The sequence below is a fragment of the Terrapene carolina genome, unplaced genomic scaffold (genome assembly GCF_002925995.2).
Source record: "Terrapene carolina triunguis isolate 2854851 unplaced genomic scaffold, T_m_triunguis-2.0 Scaffold212, whole genome shotgun sequence".
NCBI lineage: Eukaryota > Metazoa > Chordata > Testudines > Emydidae > Terrapene > Terrapene triunguis.
Window position 1 is genome coordinate 1,036,073 of NW_020664563.1, and position 18,157 is coordinate 1,054,229.

At 53.8% G+C, this 18,157-nt stretch overlaps 1 protein-coding gene across 1 annotated transcript in view; it reads right to left on the reverse strand.

Moving 5' to 3' along the window:
- Positions 1–18,157, reverse strand: part of DDR2 (discoidin domain receptor tyrosine kinase 2) — a 115,841-nt gene that overhangs the window by 24,955 nt on the left and 72,729 nt on the right. The window contains exons 7-12 of the mRNA XM_026656159.2: positions 16,703–16,886; positions 15,764–16,007; positions 14,787–14,849; positions 6,824–6,954; positions 5,959–6,169; positions 4,200–4,423 (exon numbers count right to left, since the gene is read on the reverse strand). Coding sequence (XP_026511944.1) covers positions 4,200–4,423; positions 5,959–6,169; positions 6,824–6,954; positions 14,787–14,849; positions 15,764–16,007; positions 16,703–16,886 — 1,057 coding nt within the window. The remainder of the gene's footprint in view (positions 1–4,199; positions 4,424–5,958; positions 6,170–6,823; positions 6,955–14,786; positions 14,850–15,763; positions 16,008–16,702; positions 16,887–18,157) is intronic.

Here is an 18,157-nt window from a genome sequence, read left to right on the forward strand (position 1 = left end):
GCAGGGACCCCACAGATCCCAGCCCCACAGTTCCCAGTCGGTGCAGGCCATGGGGGACCCTGCCCCCAGCTCCTAGCCCCGCGGTCAGGGGTACCTCCCAGCCTCTGGGCCAGGGACCGCAGCGATGGAGAATCCACCACAACTGTTGGAAAGTTGTTCCAGTGGTTAATTCCTTTCACTGTTACAATGTGTCTTATTTCTTCTTTGAATTTGTCTAACTTCTGCTTCGAGCCATGGGTTCTCATTACGTTAACTAAAGTGCTGTCTGCTGTCAGAAATCTCTTCCCCATCTCAGTACTTATAGACTGATCATGTCACTGCCTCACTTTTTCTTGGATAAACTACACTTCTTTAGTCTCTCAATGTAAGGCATGAAAAGTTAACAGTTTTCTGCCAGACAAAGGATGTTTATTCACCTCTCTCTGTGGGTGCACATGTAAGTTAAGGATTGTAGGTTAATGCAATGGGGAGTCATTGACATACCAAGTTGGGGGGAAGGGAGGGATGTGAAGTCAGCAGGAAGGCAGCACACTGGAGAGTAAGCTACAGGGGTTATCAGGACTCATGGTACAAACAATGAACTTTGGGGATATAATTAGAAGGTAAAGACGACACCCCGTTATCCTGCACCTAGGAAATGACTGGACAGCACATTTTACAGTCATGGGCATTTGTTCAGCACTGACTTACAGGGACCAATACCCAGGGGTGAAAGTAACTCAAAGGACTTGCCGGTACTCCGGAGTCCTGAGGAGGGGCATGGCCTCCACCGGAAGAGGCAGGGCCTTTAAATCCCCAGGCCCTTTAAATCAGGATTTAAAGGGCCCGGGGCTAGGGCTGTGGTAGCAGCAGCTGGGAGCCCCAAGCCCTTTAAATCACCCCCTGAGCTCCCAGCTGCAGAGGTGTCTGGGAGCCCTGGGGTTCGGGGGTGATTTAAAGGGGGTGATTTAAAGGGCCCGGGGCTCTAGCTGCTGCTACCGCAGTGGAGCTCCAGGCCCTTTAAATTGCTGACAGAGCCCGGGGGCTCCAGCAGCAGGGCCTGGGGCTCCGGCTGCCGCTACCCTCCAGGGCCCTTTAAATCGTCTCCGGAACCCTGCTGCTGGAGCCCTGGGGTAGCAGCGGCAGGTCTCCAGTGGCTATTTAAAGGGCCCGGGGTGGTAGAGGCAGCGGGAGCCCCGAACCCTTTCAATAGCCACCAGAGCCCTGCCGCCGCTACCCCAGGGCTCCGGCAGGCTCCGGGGGCTATTTAAAGGGCCCAGGCCCTTTAAATTGTCCCTGGAGCCCTGGGGTAGCGGCAGTGGGGCTCCAGCGGTGGATTTAAAGGGCCCGGAGCGGTAGCGGCGCAGGAGCCCTGGGCCCTTTAAATCGCCACCCGAGCCCCGCCGCTGCTACCCCAGGGCTCTGGCAGCGGGGCTCTGGCGGCAATTTAAAGGGCCCTGGGCTCCAGCCCTTAAATTGCTGCCTCAGGAAGCCAGTCCACCCCGGTATGGCGCACGAGCTCTTGCCGACAGGGGTGGCAGGTTTGTAGAAATTTTGGTGGTGGGCCCAGAACCTGCCCCTGCCCAAACTCTGCCCTCCCCCAACTCCACCCCCCACCTGCCCAAGGCTCTGGGAGGGAGTTTGGGTGGGGGAGGAGGTCTGGGGTGCAGGCCCTGGGCTGGGGCAGGGGACTGGAGTACAGGAGGGGTGCAGGATGCAGGCTCTGGGAGGGAGTTTGGGGATGGGAGGGAGTGCAGAGGGAGGGGGTGTGCAGGTTCTGGGAGGGAGTTTGGGGATAAGAGGGGGTGTGGAGGGAGTGGGTGCAGGGGTGAGGGCTGTGGGGTGAGGCTAGGGGTGGATTTGGGGTGTGGCTGGGGATGAGGGGTTTAGGGTGTGGGAGGGTACTCAGGGCTGAGGCAGAGGGTTAGGGTGCATGGGGATGAGGGGTCTGGCTGGGGCTGGAGATGAGGGGTTTGGGGTATTGGAGAGGCTCAGGGCTAGGACAGAGGGTTGGGGTGCGGGGGGATGAGGGCTCTGGCTGGGGGGTGGGCTCTGGGGTGGAGCAGGGCTGGGGATGAGTTTGGGGTGCAGGCAGGCTGCCCTGGGACTGGAGCCAGAGAGGAGGACTCCCCCCAGCCCTCTCCCTGCCGGCAGCAGCGAGCTCTGGGGTAGGGACCCCCTTCTCCCCCCCGGCAGCACACTCACCCCCCACTGTTACTGCACGTGCTCCTAGGGCCCCTCTCAGGTCCAGGAATCTCCCTCGCCTCCCCTGTGGTGGGTGCCATGCCGGGGGGACTGCCATCACATGTGTGCCTCCTCCCCTGCTGCTGCCCCTCACTGTAGCCTCACTGGGGGTGGGGGATGGGGCTGCCCCTTGCCCAGCGTGGGGCAAGAGCGGTGACTGCGGGCAGGGGGGGCGGCTGTACTGGTGGAGGGTCCCACCGGAAAATGAAAGGGTCTGAGGGGGAAGGGCAGCCTGCCCTGGCAGTAGTGGAGGGGGGCACTAGGACCCTGCGGCGGCAGTTAATGCAGGCAGGCAGCATGGAGCTTCAGGGGAGAGACACGGAAATAGGGTGAACAGACATCCCGATTTTATTGGGACTGTCCCGATATTTGCTTGTTTGTCCCGCGTCCCGACCGATGTGCGGTCAGGACACTGGACAAACAAGCAATTTTACCCTCCTGGAAGGGCTCTCGCTCCACCCCCACCCCGACTCCGCCCATTGGCTCCCTCCCCAAATCCCTGCCCTGGCCCCGCCTCTTCCCCAAGCACGTGGCATTCCTCCTCCCTCCCAGGCTTGCCACTGTAATGGCAGCAAGCCTGGAAGGGAGGGGGTGGTGGTCGGCTTCCAGTTCCTGGAGCTGGTGAGTACGGGCACCGGGCAGGCAAGGGGGCTGCTCCCCAAGGAGGGAGATGGGGGGGCTCCGGGGCTCCGGACCCCGGCAGCGGCGCGGGAGAGCGGCTTGGGGCCGCATGAGTGGCCATGTAAAGTTTATCACCGGTCCTCGCCCCTGTAGGGGGGTGGTAAGGAGCCGAGTCCCCCCCTCCCCCCTCGTCCTGGCTCCTCAGCTGAGCCCCCCCCACCATCTCCCTCCTGGGAGCAGCCCCCTTGCCTGCCCGCCTGGTGCTTCCAGCTCCAGGAACTGGAAGCCAGCCATCACCCCATCCCCTCCAGGCGTGCGCCGGCATTACAGCTGCAAGCCTGGGAGGGAGTAGGAATGCCGCTCAGCTGAGGAGCCAGGACGAAGGGGGAGGGGGGACTCGGCTCCTTACCTGGCCTGCGGCGGCCGGCGTAACATACTGGCGCGGGGCGGGGACGCTACCCCCCTACAGGGCAGGGCGAGGAGCCGGCCGAGGTCTCCCCCCCCCCCAGCCAATAAACTTTACGTGGTCACCCGCTGCCGGGGTCCGGAGCCCCGCACCTCTCCCGCTTGGCTGCGCTCCAGCAGCTCCTTCCCCGCGGGGCGGTGGGACGCGCCACATGTGCCCGGGGCCTGCTAATTCCCCCGGCACCTGCAAAACAGCTTTTTTTTTTTTACTTTTGTTGTTGTTGTTGTTTTTTTTTGCTCCGTTCCCCCCCACGTCCCGATATTTCATGTCAGTGATCTGGTCACCCTACACGGAAGGGAGGTGCACGGGGGCAGCAAAGGGGGGCCAGCCCACACTCAGGGGAGGCGCAGGGGGGGCAGCAGGGGGGGTCAGGGGGGAGACCCGGCCCCGAACATTCGTGGAGCTGGGCCCCCGGACCCTCAATATTGCTGGAGCCAGGAGGAGGAGTCAGAGAGGGAGAGAATGCTCCATTTTCTTGCCGGTACGCTACTGCACCTTTTCTTACCGGTCCTCCGTACTGGCCCGTACCGGCTTACTTTCACCTCTGCCAATACCACCTTCTGAATAACAACACATCACTTCCTGCAGCATGTAGCTGGGCCCTGGAGATCTCCCATCTGAGGTACCGACCGAGGCTCATCCAGCTTAGCTTTCAAGAAACAACCCCACCGCACCCCAAAGTGGTTCTGGTGCAGGCTAGCTGCATACAGCAGGTGACTCACCAGAGATCCCTTCATCTCCTTCAGCCCAGGGTGTATTTTTCTCTGGTGTTTTAAGAACACTGTTGTCATTGGCAGTGTTCCAGCGGGACTCTGGTCCATCCTAACAACAGCACAAGGGAGCAGACAGGATCTGGAGAGAACGTAAGAGCCCACGACAAGACACTCACCTCCCCAAACTGGCCTTCTCCAAGCTTCTCCTTGAAGGTTAGCAGTTTCCTAGGGAACTCTTCCACAGCCACATCCTTGCCCGAGAGCAGGTCCATAGTGATGGCAGGCACAGAGTAGGTGTTGCTGCCTGTCACACCTTGCAGATTCACAATGTCAGCCTCTGCATAATGGGGGACTCCCTCGGGGCCACTTGACTGGGCGGGTTTGACTACTCCACTGCAGCCTGGGAAGAAAAGAGCACGAGAACACCTCAGCTGCTCAGCACTATTCCCCTGGAGCCCAAGTCACATAGAAAATGCCCTGGGCCATCTGCTTTCCCAGATGCCAGGGGAGAACAGACCAGGCTTTGGGGGAGCTTAAAGGGGTCTGAGACCTGTACAGTCTTCTCAGCTCCCTGAAACTTCACTCCAAGTTTCCAGGCCCAGTTATGATTGGTGCCGTAGGTGACACAAGGGGAGAGGGGAAGCCAGTAGCATCCTCATCCAGAACGTATGCTCCCTGCTCAGAACGCATCATCAAACTCTTCAAAGCCACAGCTGGAGCAGTTCTAATTGTTCATTCCCATGCGACTGACTTTGCATTTGTCAATATTAAATTTCAGTCTGACATCATGCTGCCCATTCCCCCAGCCTGGTTAAATCCCTGGAAAGTTTCTCCTCTAGTCCTGACTAATCTGAAAAGAGGCAGTGTGGACTAGCAGACAGGACTGTGATATAGAAAACATGTTCTATGCTTGGCTCTGCTGCTGGGTGATCTTGGGAGAGTCACTGCCCTCCTCTGTGCCTCAGTTTCCCCAACTGTAAAATGAAGATAATGAATGATATTGAACTGCTTGGTAAACTGCTTTGAGGTCTCCAGATGGAAAGCTATGAGCTATGTATTACTATTAAATAATTTTATCATCTGCACATTTTGCCACTTCACTTTTCCAGATCTTTGATAAATAGGTAACTAACCAACACAGCACAAATATCAAATTCCATATTAAGTTGAAATACTTGCAGTTTGAATTGTCTTAGTCACAGACTTAAGGGACCAGAAACTATGTGCTGAGACTTATTTGACTAACACCACACTGCACATGGCAAGGGCAAATTGAAATTTTGTAATCAAATAAAATACACAGCCCATCTTAACATGGCTCAGGGAGATGGGGACTAGAACTGGGATAGGGGCCTGGGACCTCTAGGCTGCTGGTTCAAATTTACCCCAGGTTGGTATTGGTCTAAAGTCACTCCCACTGGGATGGCTGTCATGTGATGCGATTCCCATGTGATGTGAAATGGTCTCACTCCATTTCCCAGTGGATGCATGACTAGTCCTGGTTGAAATGTTTCTGTTTAAACTGTTGATGTAATCCAACCAAAAAGCCCAGCCTATTGAGGAGGCACCTGAACTATAAATCCCATGAGGCACTACAGCAGCATTTTCAAGCCAAAATGTTTTGGCTGAAATTTTTCAGTTTTTGAGTTTGCACAGAAAAAAAAACAAAATTTTCCACAAGGGAACTTTTTTGTTTGTGCCCAGCTATACACATGACCCTAAAAATGACTCCACCACAAGTGTCAGTGTGAGCACATGCTCCTTGCTGGCAGATCAAGGATGTAGTGAGACTGAATGCCACTACTACCCTCAACTGGATGCCTCCGGAGCTGGCATCAGGGGCAGGCATAGCAGGCCATTGCAGGAGCACTCTGCTGCTCATTGTTTGCTCAAACAAAGCTGTGTTAGCTGCAGAACTTGCTTGTTAATCCTCACCTGCCTCTTCATCTCCTGGGGCAAACTCTGGCAGTTTGCGGATCAACCGCGAGGGCTCCTGGTAGTCTGGGCCCAGGGGGAAGATGCGGTCATAGGTGGAGTTGGACTCCTGCTCGCTGGATGAGGAGGAGTGGTTGTGGTTGAACATGCTGGATTCGCTAGGCAGGGAGAGGCTGACGGTCATTTCGTCATCCAGCATCCGACGAGAAGCCTAAGAGGTGGGGATGCAGAAGGAGAAAGTACAGGGACACAGCAAAGGACATTCCCCACTCTCGACAAACAGACAGGCCCAGTGGACCAAAGCAGCAAGACAAATCATGTGGGCCAAAAGGTCCTGTTTGGCAGACTGGGCCTGAAACACAACCGTCCTGTGAACCAGGCAGGGCTGCCGAATCCAGGGGCAGTTGGGGAACAGTCCCCTGAACCCGGGGGGGGGGAGCGGTGGGGGGAGGCGGCAAGGGTGAGGGAGCTGCTGGTGGACCCCACGAGTAGGGAGCTCCCAGAGCCCAGGCTCCAGCCCGAGCCTGAATGGCTACACAACAATTTTACAGCCATGCAGCCCGTGCCCTGCAAGCCTGAGTCAACTGACCCGGGCCAGCTGTGGCCATGTCATGGGTCTTTTATTCCAGTGTAGACGCACCCTCAGTGGCTAGATGAAATCAGTCTGCACAAGCAGGTCCATGCGCTCGCCTGTGAGCTTCAGGGGGGCATGCAAGTGGTGCACATCCCCAGCTGGGCCTCACCCTGAACAAACTCCATTACTGTCAGGGCTGTGCTGACGTCACCAGAGGGGCTGACGTGCAGCTGCAGGAATGAACCTAGTGCTGGCAGAACCCTTACAAAGAAGCCTCCAGGATCTGCTCACCTTCTCCAGCATCTTCTGCCAGAACTGCCTCCACAGGATGATGACAATGATGGCCACCAGGATGAAGATGATTGCAACCAGGCAGCCAATCAGGATGCGTGTGTTGCTGTCATCCACTTTGAGGGTTGGATCTGTCAGCAGGCGGGAGAGAGCAGGAGTGGTCACATTGGGAGGCTGGGTTTAACTTGGGTTCTCATTGGAAACATAGATCTCAGTCACTGGCAAGTCTACTCGGCTGGTACTTCCAGGCTCACCACCCCTACAGCGGGGCTAGATGAGCCAGAAGCAGTGCATAACTGCACCACCCCAAAGCACTCTGCACTTCACTCCATCCCTGGTTCCCTGTTTGCCAACCTATCCTTGCCAGGAGCAGACACCAGCAGCACAACTCTGCTGGCCAGCACCCTGGGGGTTACTGTCAATGTTCTGTCCATTTTCCACCCCTCTTCTTGCCCCCTTGCAAGAAGAGGCACAGCTGGGCAGAGCCTGCTCTCTGCCCTGTACATTGACTGGGGATGTGAATGCAGAGGTGCATAGGGCCAGAGACAGTCCTGCCCTCCGGGAGGCACTTCTGTGCTGGCTCCTGCTGCACTAGTGCTGCTCATCCCTTCTGCAGCCATGGAGCCTGGGACACCCAGGATTGTGAGACTGTAACTAACAATTCGAGACTCCCTATCACCACACTCATGTGATTCTCTCACACAGTCAAAGCCCAGGATACACACTGCTCTTCATTTTGCAGCCACAACCCTGGACTCTGCAACATACTGACATAACAGACTAGAAAGTCTGTGGAAACTTCATTTTAACAAAAAGGGAGGCATTTAATGAACTGACTATGGAAATAACTGCACTGACTGTGCCATTATCCTCTGTGCTATTCTTGTTGATATTACATTCATTGCTTCAGACTGTTCCCACATCTTTATTGTTCAATGTGCCACTGAATTCTACATTAACAACACATAACTGCAGCGCAGAGGGTGTCTGAAGAAGAGCTGGAAGCAGAATGGGTTGAAACCCAGAACTTCTATTCTGCAGGAAAATTTGACATCTCCAAGAAAAAAAAAATTGTATTATAAACAGAAGTTGAAATGAGATTATATATAAAGAATAGAAAAGTTGAAAATGTTTTGACTATTATGATGCCATGTCATAATAGGTCATTTGCAATATTGTTGTGGCTGTGTTAATCCCAGAAATGAGAGAGACAAAGGGATGAGATAAGAGGAGGTTACCTACATGTAACTGGAGGTTCTTTGAGATGTGTGGTCCCTATCTGTATTCCAAATGTGGGTGCGCATGCACGCCATGCACCAGAGCCGGAAGCTTTTCTTATCAGTGTCCATTGACCCGCACATTCATCATGCGTCCCTTTGTGCTCGCAGCCGAGGGTCTGAGAGGCCATGCAGGTCGAGGCCCCTCCAGTGACTCTATTACTTCTGAGTAGTCCAGTCCACAGCAGAGGGGATGGAGGGTGGGTATTGGAATACATATGGTGACCACACATCCCAAAGAACCTCCAATTACAGGTAAGTAACCTCCTCTTCTTTGAGCAATGGTCCTTATGTGTATTCCAACAGTGGGGTAGTGATCAGTGTGGAAGTGGGTGGGAGGAAGAGAAGAAATGCAACCTGTAGTACAGTGCGGCCCACTGCAGTGTCCTCAGCCGCCCTTTGAGTGATGGCACAGTGGGATGTGAACGTGTGTACAGAGTGCCATGTTGCTACGACAGACATCTTGCCATGAGACATCCGCTAGGCAGGTCAACGTGGCTGCTTGCGCTCACATAGAGTGCATTGTAACTCTATCAAGCGGCTGTACGTTGGATAGCGTGCAGCATTCGCGGATACACCTGAAGACCCATTTGGAGATTCCTTGGAGACAAGGGCTTGGCCCTTGGACTGGTCAGCGATGGCCACAAACAGTTTCATCGATGCGTGAAAGGCGAAAGTCCTGTGGAGGTAGAATGCTACTGCATGGTGCATGTCGAGGGAGTGCAGGATCCTGTCCACATGGGAGTGAGTGGTTTGGGACAGAAGACAGGGAGGTGGATGGCCTGACTGAGGTGGAACTCCACCACCACCTTTGGGAGGAACTTAGGGTGGAGCCGTAAGGACACTTTATCCTTCTGGAATTCAGTGTAAGGGGGACAGTTAGCCATCGTGGCCACCAGTTCGCTGACTCAGCTAGCTGAGGAAATGGCCACTAGGAACATCACCTTCATGGAGAGATGGGAAAGGGAGCACATTGCCATTGGCTCAAAGGATGGCTTTGTGAGGACGGACAGAACAAGATTAAGGTCCCATGGAAGTGTGGGCTGGAGTACTGGTGGGAAGGTATTGAGGGGACCCTTCATGAAATGGATGGTGGAGGGGTACAGAACATAGAGGTGCCATCCACGGAGGGAGAAAGGCATTAAGTGCTGCCAGGTGGACCCGTGTAGAGCTGAGGGCAAGGCCCAACATTTTGAGCCCAAGGAGGTAATCGAGGATGGATATTGTACTCAGTGGGTGGTGATGGCAATAAGTTTTATGGCCCCCTTGAGGAGCAGAGCATCCACTTCTTGTTGGAGGATGGGTTTCCAAGGGAAGTCTGGGGTGAGGAGCGATGAGGGGGAAACAAGAGGAATTCTATGGGAGTATCCATGATGGATAATCTCCAGACCCAGCTGTCCACGGTGATTTTGCATCAGTTGTGGGAGAACAGGGCAAGACGGTCCCCAAAGACAATATTGGGCACCGCGGGAGGCATCGGGGGAGGTTCGCAGTTCTTGACCTGCACGTCAAAACTGCTGTTTTGACTGCTACTGGTATAGGGTCAAAGTGGTGGTTGTGATGGAGGTGGGGAGCGTTGTGTGCGGTGCTGTCTATGTGGTGCCTCCTGCTGGCGTTGGAAGTAGGGCAGGTAGGGGGCATGTGGTCAGGAATGGAACAGTTGCCGCAGCTGCCTGCATCTTGGGACTGGGGTGTAAATGCCAAGGGACCTGAGCGTGGCCCGAGAGTTGTTCAGGGAATGGAGGGATCTGTCCATCTGGTCATTGACTAGTTTGTGCTCATCAAAGGAGAGGTCCTCAATAGTGTTTTGGACCTCCCTGGGGAATCTGGACGATTGCAGCCATGAGTCCTGGCGCATCACGACCCCAGTCGTCAGAGAGTGAGAGGCCCTCTTTGTCCAGCAGTCGCCCCTTGTCCACCAGTTCCTGGAATTGCTGCTGTTGGCCTGGTGGCAGCCTGTTATAGCTGAAGTCATATTTGGCTAGCAGAGCCTGATAATTGGCAATGCAGAACTGCAGTCCCACTGAGGAGTTGACTTTCCTGTCTAACAGGTCCATCCTTTTTGCCGCTTTGTCCAGGGGAGTAGATTTTTGTGGGTGCTGTCGTGCCCACTCTGCTGTTGCATGAAGCACAAGAGAGTTGGGGAGGGTGATAAAAATAAATTCTGTCCCCTTAGTAGGGACGAAATACCGCCTCTCTGCTCTCTTCTGTGTGGGGGCACAGGAGGCAGGAGTGTACCATGCTGTCCTTGCTGGTTGCAGAATAGCCTCATTGATGGGGAGAGCTGCCTGAGAGCAGGGCCGGCTTTAGCAAGTGCGGGGCCCGATTCGTGGGGCTTGTACTCACCAGGCAGTGCTCCGAGTCTTCGGCGGCACTTCGGATTGCCGTGCTCTGGCCGGGGGAGGGGTGCCGCGGGGCTTGCAGCGCTCCAGCCGGGGAAGCGGGGCCGCGGGGTTGCTGGGCTCCGGCCGGGGTAGCGGGGCCGCGGGGCTTGCAGCGCTCCAGCCGGGGAAGTGGAGCCGCGGGGTTGCTGGGCTCCGGCCGGGGGAGCGGGGCCGCGGGGTTGCTGGGCTCTGGCCGGGGGAGCGGAGCCGCGGGGCTTGCCGCGCTCCAGACGGGGGAGCGGGGCCGTGGGCCTTGCCGCGCTCCGGCTGGGGTAGCGGGACCGCGGGGCTTGCCGCGCTCCGGCGGGAGGAGCGGGGCCATGGGCTTGCAGCACTCCGCCCGGCCCTCTTAGGCGCGGGGCTCTCTTAGGCGCAGGGCCCGATTCGGGGGAATCGGCCTAAAGCTGGCCCTGCCTGAGAGGGCCCCTGGGGTTGGAGAATGTGCAGGAGCTGATGTTGCATGTCCTGGATCTCCTCCATCCTCCAGGCAAGTCCTGGTATTAGTGGTCATCCACCCGGGAGAGCAAGGAAGGAATAAGCGCCTTATTCAATGAGGAAGCAGTGGGGACCAGCAGTATCGGTTCCGCATCTTCCTCCTCCTCATAAACAGACGGCGCCGTAGGGCGAATGGGAATGGTTTATAAAAGGCCACCAACAGTGCCTGGCATCCTCAGTAAAGATTCCAGGGCGCCCAGTATGGCCAAAACAAAGGGTCCCTGGGCATAGGTGGGTGTCATGGCTAACAGTACCAGGCCTCCGCAGTGGGATCATACGCCGGGGGGTATGGCAGTTTGGGTCGCGATTCTGGGCTCCGATGGGGTATAGGCGAGAAAGAGGTTTCTGACTCTGAAAGGCCCTCGGACTCCAAAGATGGTTCGGGCAACAGGGGGGACCACGGGTACCGGAGGCCTGTGACGCAGCAATGGGACGTGTGTGACGTTATTAATATGAATTGTGACCATATAGATCATTGTTGCAATCAAGGTCCTATAGTGGCACCAAATCCTGTACAAAGGAGGTCAAGTAAGGCACTGCCTAGCGTGCTTGATGGCCCATTAAGGACCATCAGCTATACAACTGACCCATTGAGAGAAGGCAGATACACCTTGTGACTCAGCAAGGCATGCAGGGACATGCCTATGGACAGAACTCTAAGGTTTTTCCATGCCATGTGCTGAGTAGCTTGTGTTTGGAACAAAGGACACACAAGCCACATGGCAAAAGGACTATAAAAGGCAGCTGCATCATCTCCATTTTGTCTTCAATCCTGCTTCTTACCTCTGGAGGAACTTTGCTACAAACTGAAGCTCTGAACAAAGGACTGAATGACCCATCCAAGCTGTGGATGTACTCGAGACTTGATTTGAACCTGCAGTTTATTCCATCACTGCTACAAGCCTGAACCAAGAACTTTGCCATTACTGTATGTAATTGATTCCATGTAGCCAGTTTTAACTCTCATATATATTTCTTTCTTTTTACGAATAAACCTTTAGATTTTAGATTCTAAAGGATTGGCAACAGCATGATTTGTGGGTAAGATCTGACTGGTATATTGACCTGGGCCTGGGGCTTGGTCCTTTGGGATTGGGAGAACCTTTTTTTTCTTTTACTGGTGTATTGGTTTTCATAACCATTCATCCCCATAAGGAGTGGCCCTGGTGGTGATACTGGGAAACTGGTGTGTCTGAGGGAATTGCTAGTATGACTTCTGGTTAGCTAGTGGGGTAAAACCGAAGTCCTCTCTGTTTGGCTGGTTTGGTGTGCAAAGGACCCCCAGTCTTGGGCTATAACTGCCCTGCTCTAAGCTATTTGTCCTGAATTGATACGCTAAGTAGTGTCCTGCCAGAGGCTGCATCGTTACAACGTGCTTCTCCAGTAGCAGCAACAAAGACTCGTCCACCGGAGAGGGGAGTACGGTGGTGATTGGAGGTCTGGAAAGGGGTGGAGAAGGTGGATACGGGAGGAGCAGCTCCTTCATCGAGAGGAGAGGCTCCAAGCATCCAGGAGTGCATGACGTCCCTCTGGGCATGCCCGAGGGCCCAGGCGTTGTCAGCGGTGCTGGTCGATCCAAGGGGCTCAGAGACACTGACGGGACGGGCGGTGCACGTGCCAGTGAGGGTATCACTGGAGCCCGTTTGTGTTTTGCCTTGCACTCAACATGGGGCAGCTTGGGTGCTGGTCTGGTGGGATCCACATGCGACCTCTCACCCAACCTGGCCTGGGGAGGAAAAGCTGCGCTTATTAGTGGTCAGGGCCGGGGATCTGCTCTTGTGCCCATGTCCATGCTTTTTACCCTCATGGCAGGGCTTGTCCGTCGCCTTCGGTACTGACAGATCCAGGGCTTGGGAGGTGCTCGGAGGGGAGCTCACCGCCAGTGATGGTCTCTATACCGGTGGTTCCAGATACAAGTGTGCCCTCGGGTGCATGACTGCATCCATTGAGAACTTCCGGAGGCAAAGCTCTCAAGCCTCCTGCGTTCAGGGTGGGAACGACTTACAAATCGAACAGCGGGCCGTGAGGTGGGCCTTCTTGCTGAGGCAGAACAGGCAATGCTGGTGCTCATTGCTCACAGAAAATGAGCACGGTCAAGAGGCACAGTTCTTCAAGCCTGGAATCCAGGCATAGTCCCCAAGGGGGGGGGTTCCCCAAATGGGGGGTGTGTGGGAGGGAATCTACACTAACAATTATCTATGAAGAACAACAGCTATGGAACACTAAATACAGCTATGTACAACTATATACGGGAATGGAAAGTAGATCACTCTCTTAGCAAGCTAAGAGTGCAAAGGAACAGGGTTTCCGACTCAGGCCATGCAGTGGTAAGAGGGAACTGGAGAGGCATCAACCCACATGGCCTATTATACCCTCAGCTGTGAGCATGAGGGGACGCACGATGCACATGAGGGTCAACAAACACTGCTAAGAAAACCTTCCAATTCCAGTGCATGGCGCACATGTGCACCCACGTTTGGAATACATACAGAGACCATCACTCGAAGAAGAATATCTTTTAATTGGACTAACTTAGATCTTACTTGGCCTAGACCGAACAGTAGGCTCTTCAGAAGTTGGTCCAATAATAGATATTACCTCACCCACCTTTGCTCTCTCACAATGTGTGATATCATTTATATTATAAAATGGCTATTGTTTTTGTAATTTTTTTGGTAATTGGTATTTCCTATTTTAATTAATATGATATAATATATAATGTAATGCATTATAAACATTTTAAATAATTCATTTTGAAATTAAAATGTTGAAAATTTTCTAAACATTATTTTTCTAAATGAAATTTCCTCAAAATTGAAAAGTTCTGATAGAAAAATGAGCCCATTGGAAAATTTCCAATCTGCTCTAGCTGGAGGTTTAAGCAATTTGTCATTGTGAAACAAGCACATTAGCTGGACGGTTCTGATGAAATGATCAGCCATGAAAGAGTAAACGATGTTGTGTTAAAACCCCATTGAAGTGACTAGGGCAGTTCACACCTCTCCAAGCTATTGTTTCAGGATGCCTGCAGACTCAGGAGGACATTACTTGGTTTGGGCCTGGAAGGTTACCTTCACAACCATTAGGGATGAAAACTTTTTTTTCACTGAATCTTAGTCTTAGGGGGACTGGTCCACAGTATGAGGCTCGTTCCACTACACATTTTGCATCTGTGGACTTATGGACTACATGGGGCCCTGGCCATGGAAGGCATTTCGATCCCATGGCAATGGATGACATCATACACATCTTGCATCTGAAGAAGTGAGGTTCTTACCCACGAAAACTTATGCTCCCAATACTTCTGTTAGTCTTAAAGGTGCCACAGGACCCTCTGTTGCTTTTTACAGATTCAGACTAACACGGCTACCCCTCTGATACTTGATATCATATACATAGAATCACAGAATATCAGGGTTGGAAGGGACCTCAGGAGGTCATCTAGTCCAACCCCCTGCTCAAAGCAGGACAAATCCCCAACTAAATCAGATTGACATCTAGATTGACAGCAGGCACTCACAGGCCACATAATCACGTGAGAGGTGTTTCTATGCCCATGTCATCATGAAGTAGCACTTTGCCATATTGGAGTAATCTCTGGGTACTGCAGCAGCTGTTACTCTCAGACTGGAGGTGGTTTCTGGTGCCCTAATTCTAATAGAGTGGCATGTGTTTCAGGGGGTCTATATGAGGGCTGCATTTTATCCAGTGGCCAGTCCTTACTTGCAGGAATGTGCCACCTCTGCAGACCTGATGGGGACCAGGCTCTTGAGCACACAGAGTGTCCACGTACTGCATTGCACATACCGTAAGTGGTGGGTGCTACGGGCGACTCAGGAGGGGCTCCGGAGTTGTTGTACATGGCTGCATCTAAGAAACAGAATTGAGGACGAGTCAGTGAAACTGACATGCCTGTGACAGCTGTTGTGAGGGCAGAGTGGATTGTTCCTCTGTGGCACTTAATTCATGTCACAGAGCACCTACTCAACTCTACCTTGCCCTGCAAAGGTCCCTAGCCCTCTCCAGCCCAGGTTACCACAACTCAGCCAAGTCTGAATTCTAAAGCCTCCAAGCACAAATCCACCATTAGGAGCAGTGTGCAGGAGAACGTTCCCATTGCACACTGCTGCTCTCCTCTCAAAACCCTGCTCCTCCACAGGATGAATGCTATAGCTACTGGTACCACAGTAGCCCCAGTACCCGCTTTCCATGGGTAAATAGGGGACTACTCTTCTCACTGCCTTGTAACACAGGAACAAGTGGACATTCCATGGAATTGAAAGATGAGAAATTCCAAGCCAATAAAAGGAAGTACTTTTTCCCCACATACAACACGTGATTAGACTGTGGAACTCACTGCCACAGGAAATCATTGGGGCCAAGAATTTAACAAGATTTTAAAAAGGGACCAGATATTTATATGGTTATCAAAAATATCAAGAGTTACCATAATTAACGATAAACATTTGGGAAGGGACACAACCTCCTGCTTCTGGGCTTAAGCCTGTCTGTCAGTGACCACGATGAGCCCTAATGTGGATGCAGATTATCCCACATCAACTACTACAGGGTTCTCATACCTTTTCTTGCAGCAGCTGTTGCTGTTAGGTACAGGAGACTAGGTTAGAAGCACCTGAGGTGTGATCCAGTCTGGCAGTTCCTACATTTCTATGCTCCAGAACAAATGGCACATTGCTTGGCACTCCCTGGACCTATGCCTCCCTTGCTCCCTGACATGGATGCTGTAGCTTCCAGGACCCCATCCTCCCGCCCTTTGCCAGTACCTGACTGGAATGTGATCTCACTGAACATCATCCAGGTGTCGGCAAAGTAATACTGGCACTTGATGGCGCTGGCCATGCGATGAAGCAAGGGCACGGTGACGAACCGCGCACTGGGGTTGACGTCATCCAGCACCAGCACCGAGGAGATGGTGTTGGGCTCCCACTCATTGGCATCGGAGCGGAAATAGCACTGAACTTCCTTGAAGATCTTCACCCCCTTGGAAAACATGTTGTTGCAGTGCACCTGCATGGCAGCAACAGAGTCCCAGGTGAGCTCGACACCAGCACAGGCTGGCAGCACCCACTGCCCAGGGAAACTCCATAGGAATCGGAGACCCTGGGATAGTCACACAGGGAACACTGTGCTCATCGCGCCCTGCCCTTGGTGGCACCCTCATCTAGAATCCTAGCTTGTCAAGGGGCCCCAGGAGGAGGGGGTGGGGGACATTTCCTTAGCATTTCATCATAGGAAACTTGGCACTGTCTGAGGTCACAAATGGAGTGAGTCTTTGGTCTCATTCCAGTCACTAGCTGACAGGTCATAGAAACATAGTGATTACAGAGAGAAGTGGCCCATTAGTCACCCACAGGCAGGGATAGTAAGTGGGGCAGCGCAGCGGGCTGAGCAGAGCAGGAGCTGGTGGCTAGGGCTGAGGAGGCATGGTGCAGCTGAGAGGACAGTGTAGCGTTGCATCACTCATGTTCACTATTCCTGACACAGCCCCCCTCCCTTCTCCCCCCCCCTCCCTCCGATGCAGGGCAGACTGTGTCCTAGACCTTAAGGCCTTGCATTGGCATTTTGCGAGGCAAATGACAAAATCAGAGCCCTAGTCCCTTTCTAGAACGTGCCTTCTGCAGCCGGGCACACGGTTCTGAGAGACAAGGCCACAACAAGCCCTCATTGATGTTACCAAGAAAGGTGCCCCTGGAGCTACAGACCTTCATGGTGGTGAAGTTTCTGATCCGATCAAATTCAAACATGATTTCAATGTAGCCCCCAGCAGCGCTCTCATTGCGCCACCCCACGTAGTCATAGCCCGGCCACATGTGGTACTCATGGGTCTGTGTGAAGTCATCCAGGCCAGAAACACCGTCCGTCAGCTGGCCCAGTCCCTCAGTCATGCTGTAGACACCACGGAAAGATACAAGGGGGCATGAATCTTTTTTGAAGTCCACACAAAAATCTTCCCGCTCTCTGCCTCCCACCTGTCCCCCCATCCCACCAGCACTGGGGAGTGTACAATGGGTGGGCATTTTTCATAAATGCTTTAAAAAACTGAAGGACTTTTTCATTATAGCTTCTTAAAATCATGAAACTAACTCTCTTTCCTCACTGAGTCCCCTGAGAGCCATTGCAGCCTGTTTTAATAACACAGAGGCTCTGCAGCCCTGGGCAACCTTCAGTGGTTTAGCAGAGGTGCTTAGGAGTACTTGGCCTCACATGCTCATTTGTGTGCCATTAAAGAACCTGGATGGACAGAGGGAAGCAAGAAGAGTGGGACAGACAGACAGACTAAAATGTTCAAACCTGGAAGTCTAAAGTTAGGCCCCTAAATAAAGAGGACCTGATTTGCAAGGGACTTGCTACTCCCAATCGGTCCACAAATCCCACTTGTGACGGGGCAGCCCCGCCCCGCACTAGCCCCAGCGACGTCAGACCAGTAGCTCTGACAGAGGAAGTCCCGCCCCGTTCGTACTGGGCATGCTCCAGATGCTCCAGATGCTCACAGACCACACCCCCTTACGATGGATAAATAGCATGAAGGACGCAAACCCCTGGATACTACATTGGTACCTCTCACTGCAACCCTATGGCTTCCGCGTATTTCATCGCCCGGGTAAGGCACACGCTAACGCGGACTTCTTTTCCAGACAGGGGGAGGAGGGGGCGGACCAACCAGAGGGGTCCCTCTTAAGGGGGAGGGTGTGTGACGGGGCAGCCCCGCCCCGCACTAGCCCCAGCAACGTCAGACCAGTAGCTCTGACAGAGGAAGTCCCGCCCCGTTCGTACTGGGCATGCTCCAGATGCTCACTGAGTATAAAAGGAGGGAACTCAGCTCAATCGGGGCTGGCGGCCGCAGGGGAAGGACCTAACTGGGAAGCTCCTGCAGAGGACCAGCCGCCGCTCTTGAAGCTGCCAGGAACAGAGGCTTCTACAGGCCGGCACGAACCCCTACTGTGGGAGAAACCAGGGGAGGCGACTGATCCGGAGACTCACGGAGAACCCTGGGATCCGTGGGAGACCCCAACTCCCAAGCCGGTAGGGAGCGACCCAGGGGAGGTGACGGACTGGTACCTTGACCCCGGTAAGCCTCAGCGTGTTTCGGTAGGACCCCCTTGCTGAGCCAGTAGTAAGGTCCTACGGCCCTGCAACCAGGGGCGCTTGTATGGACT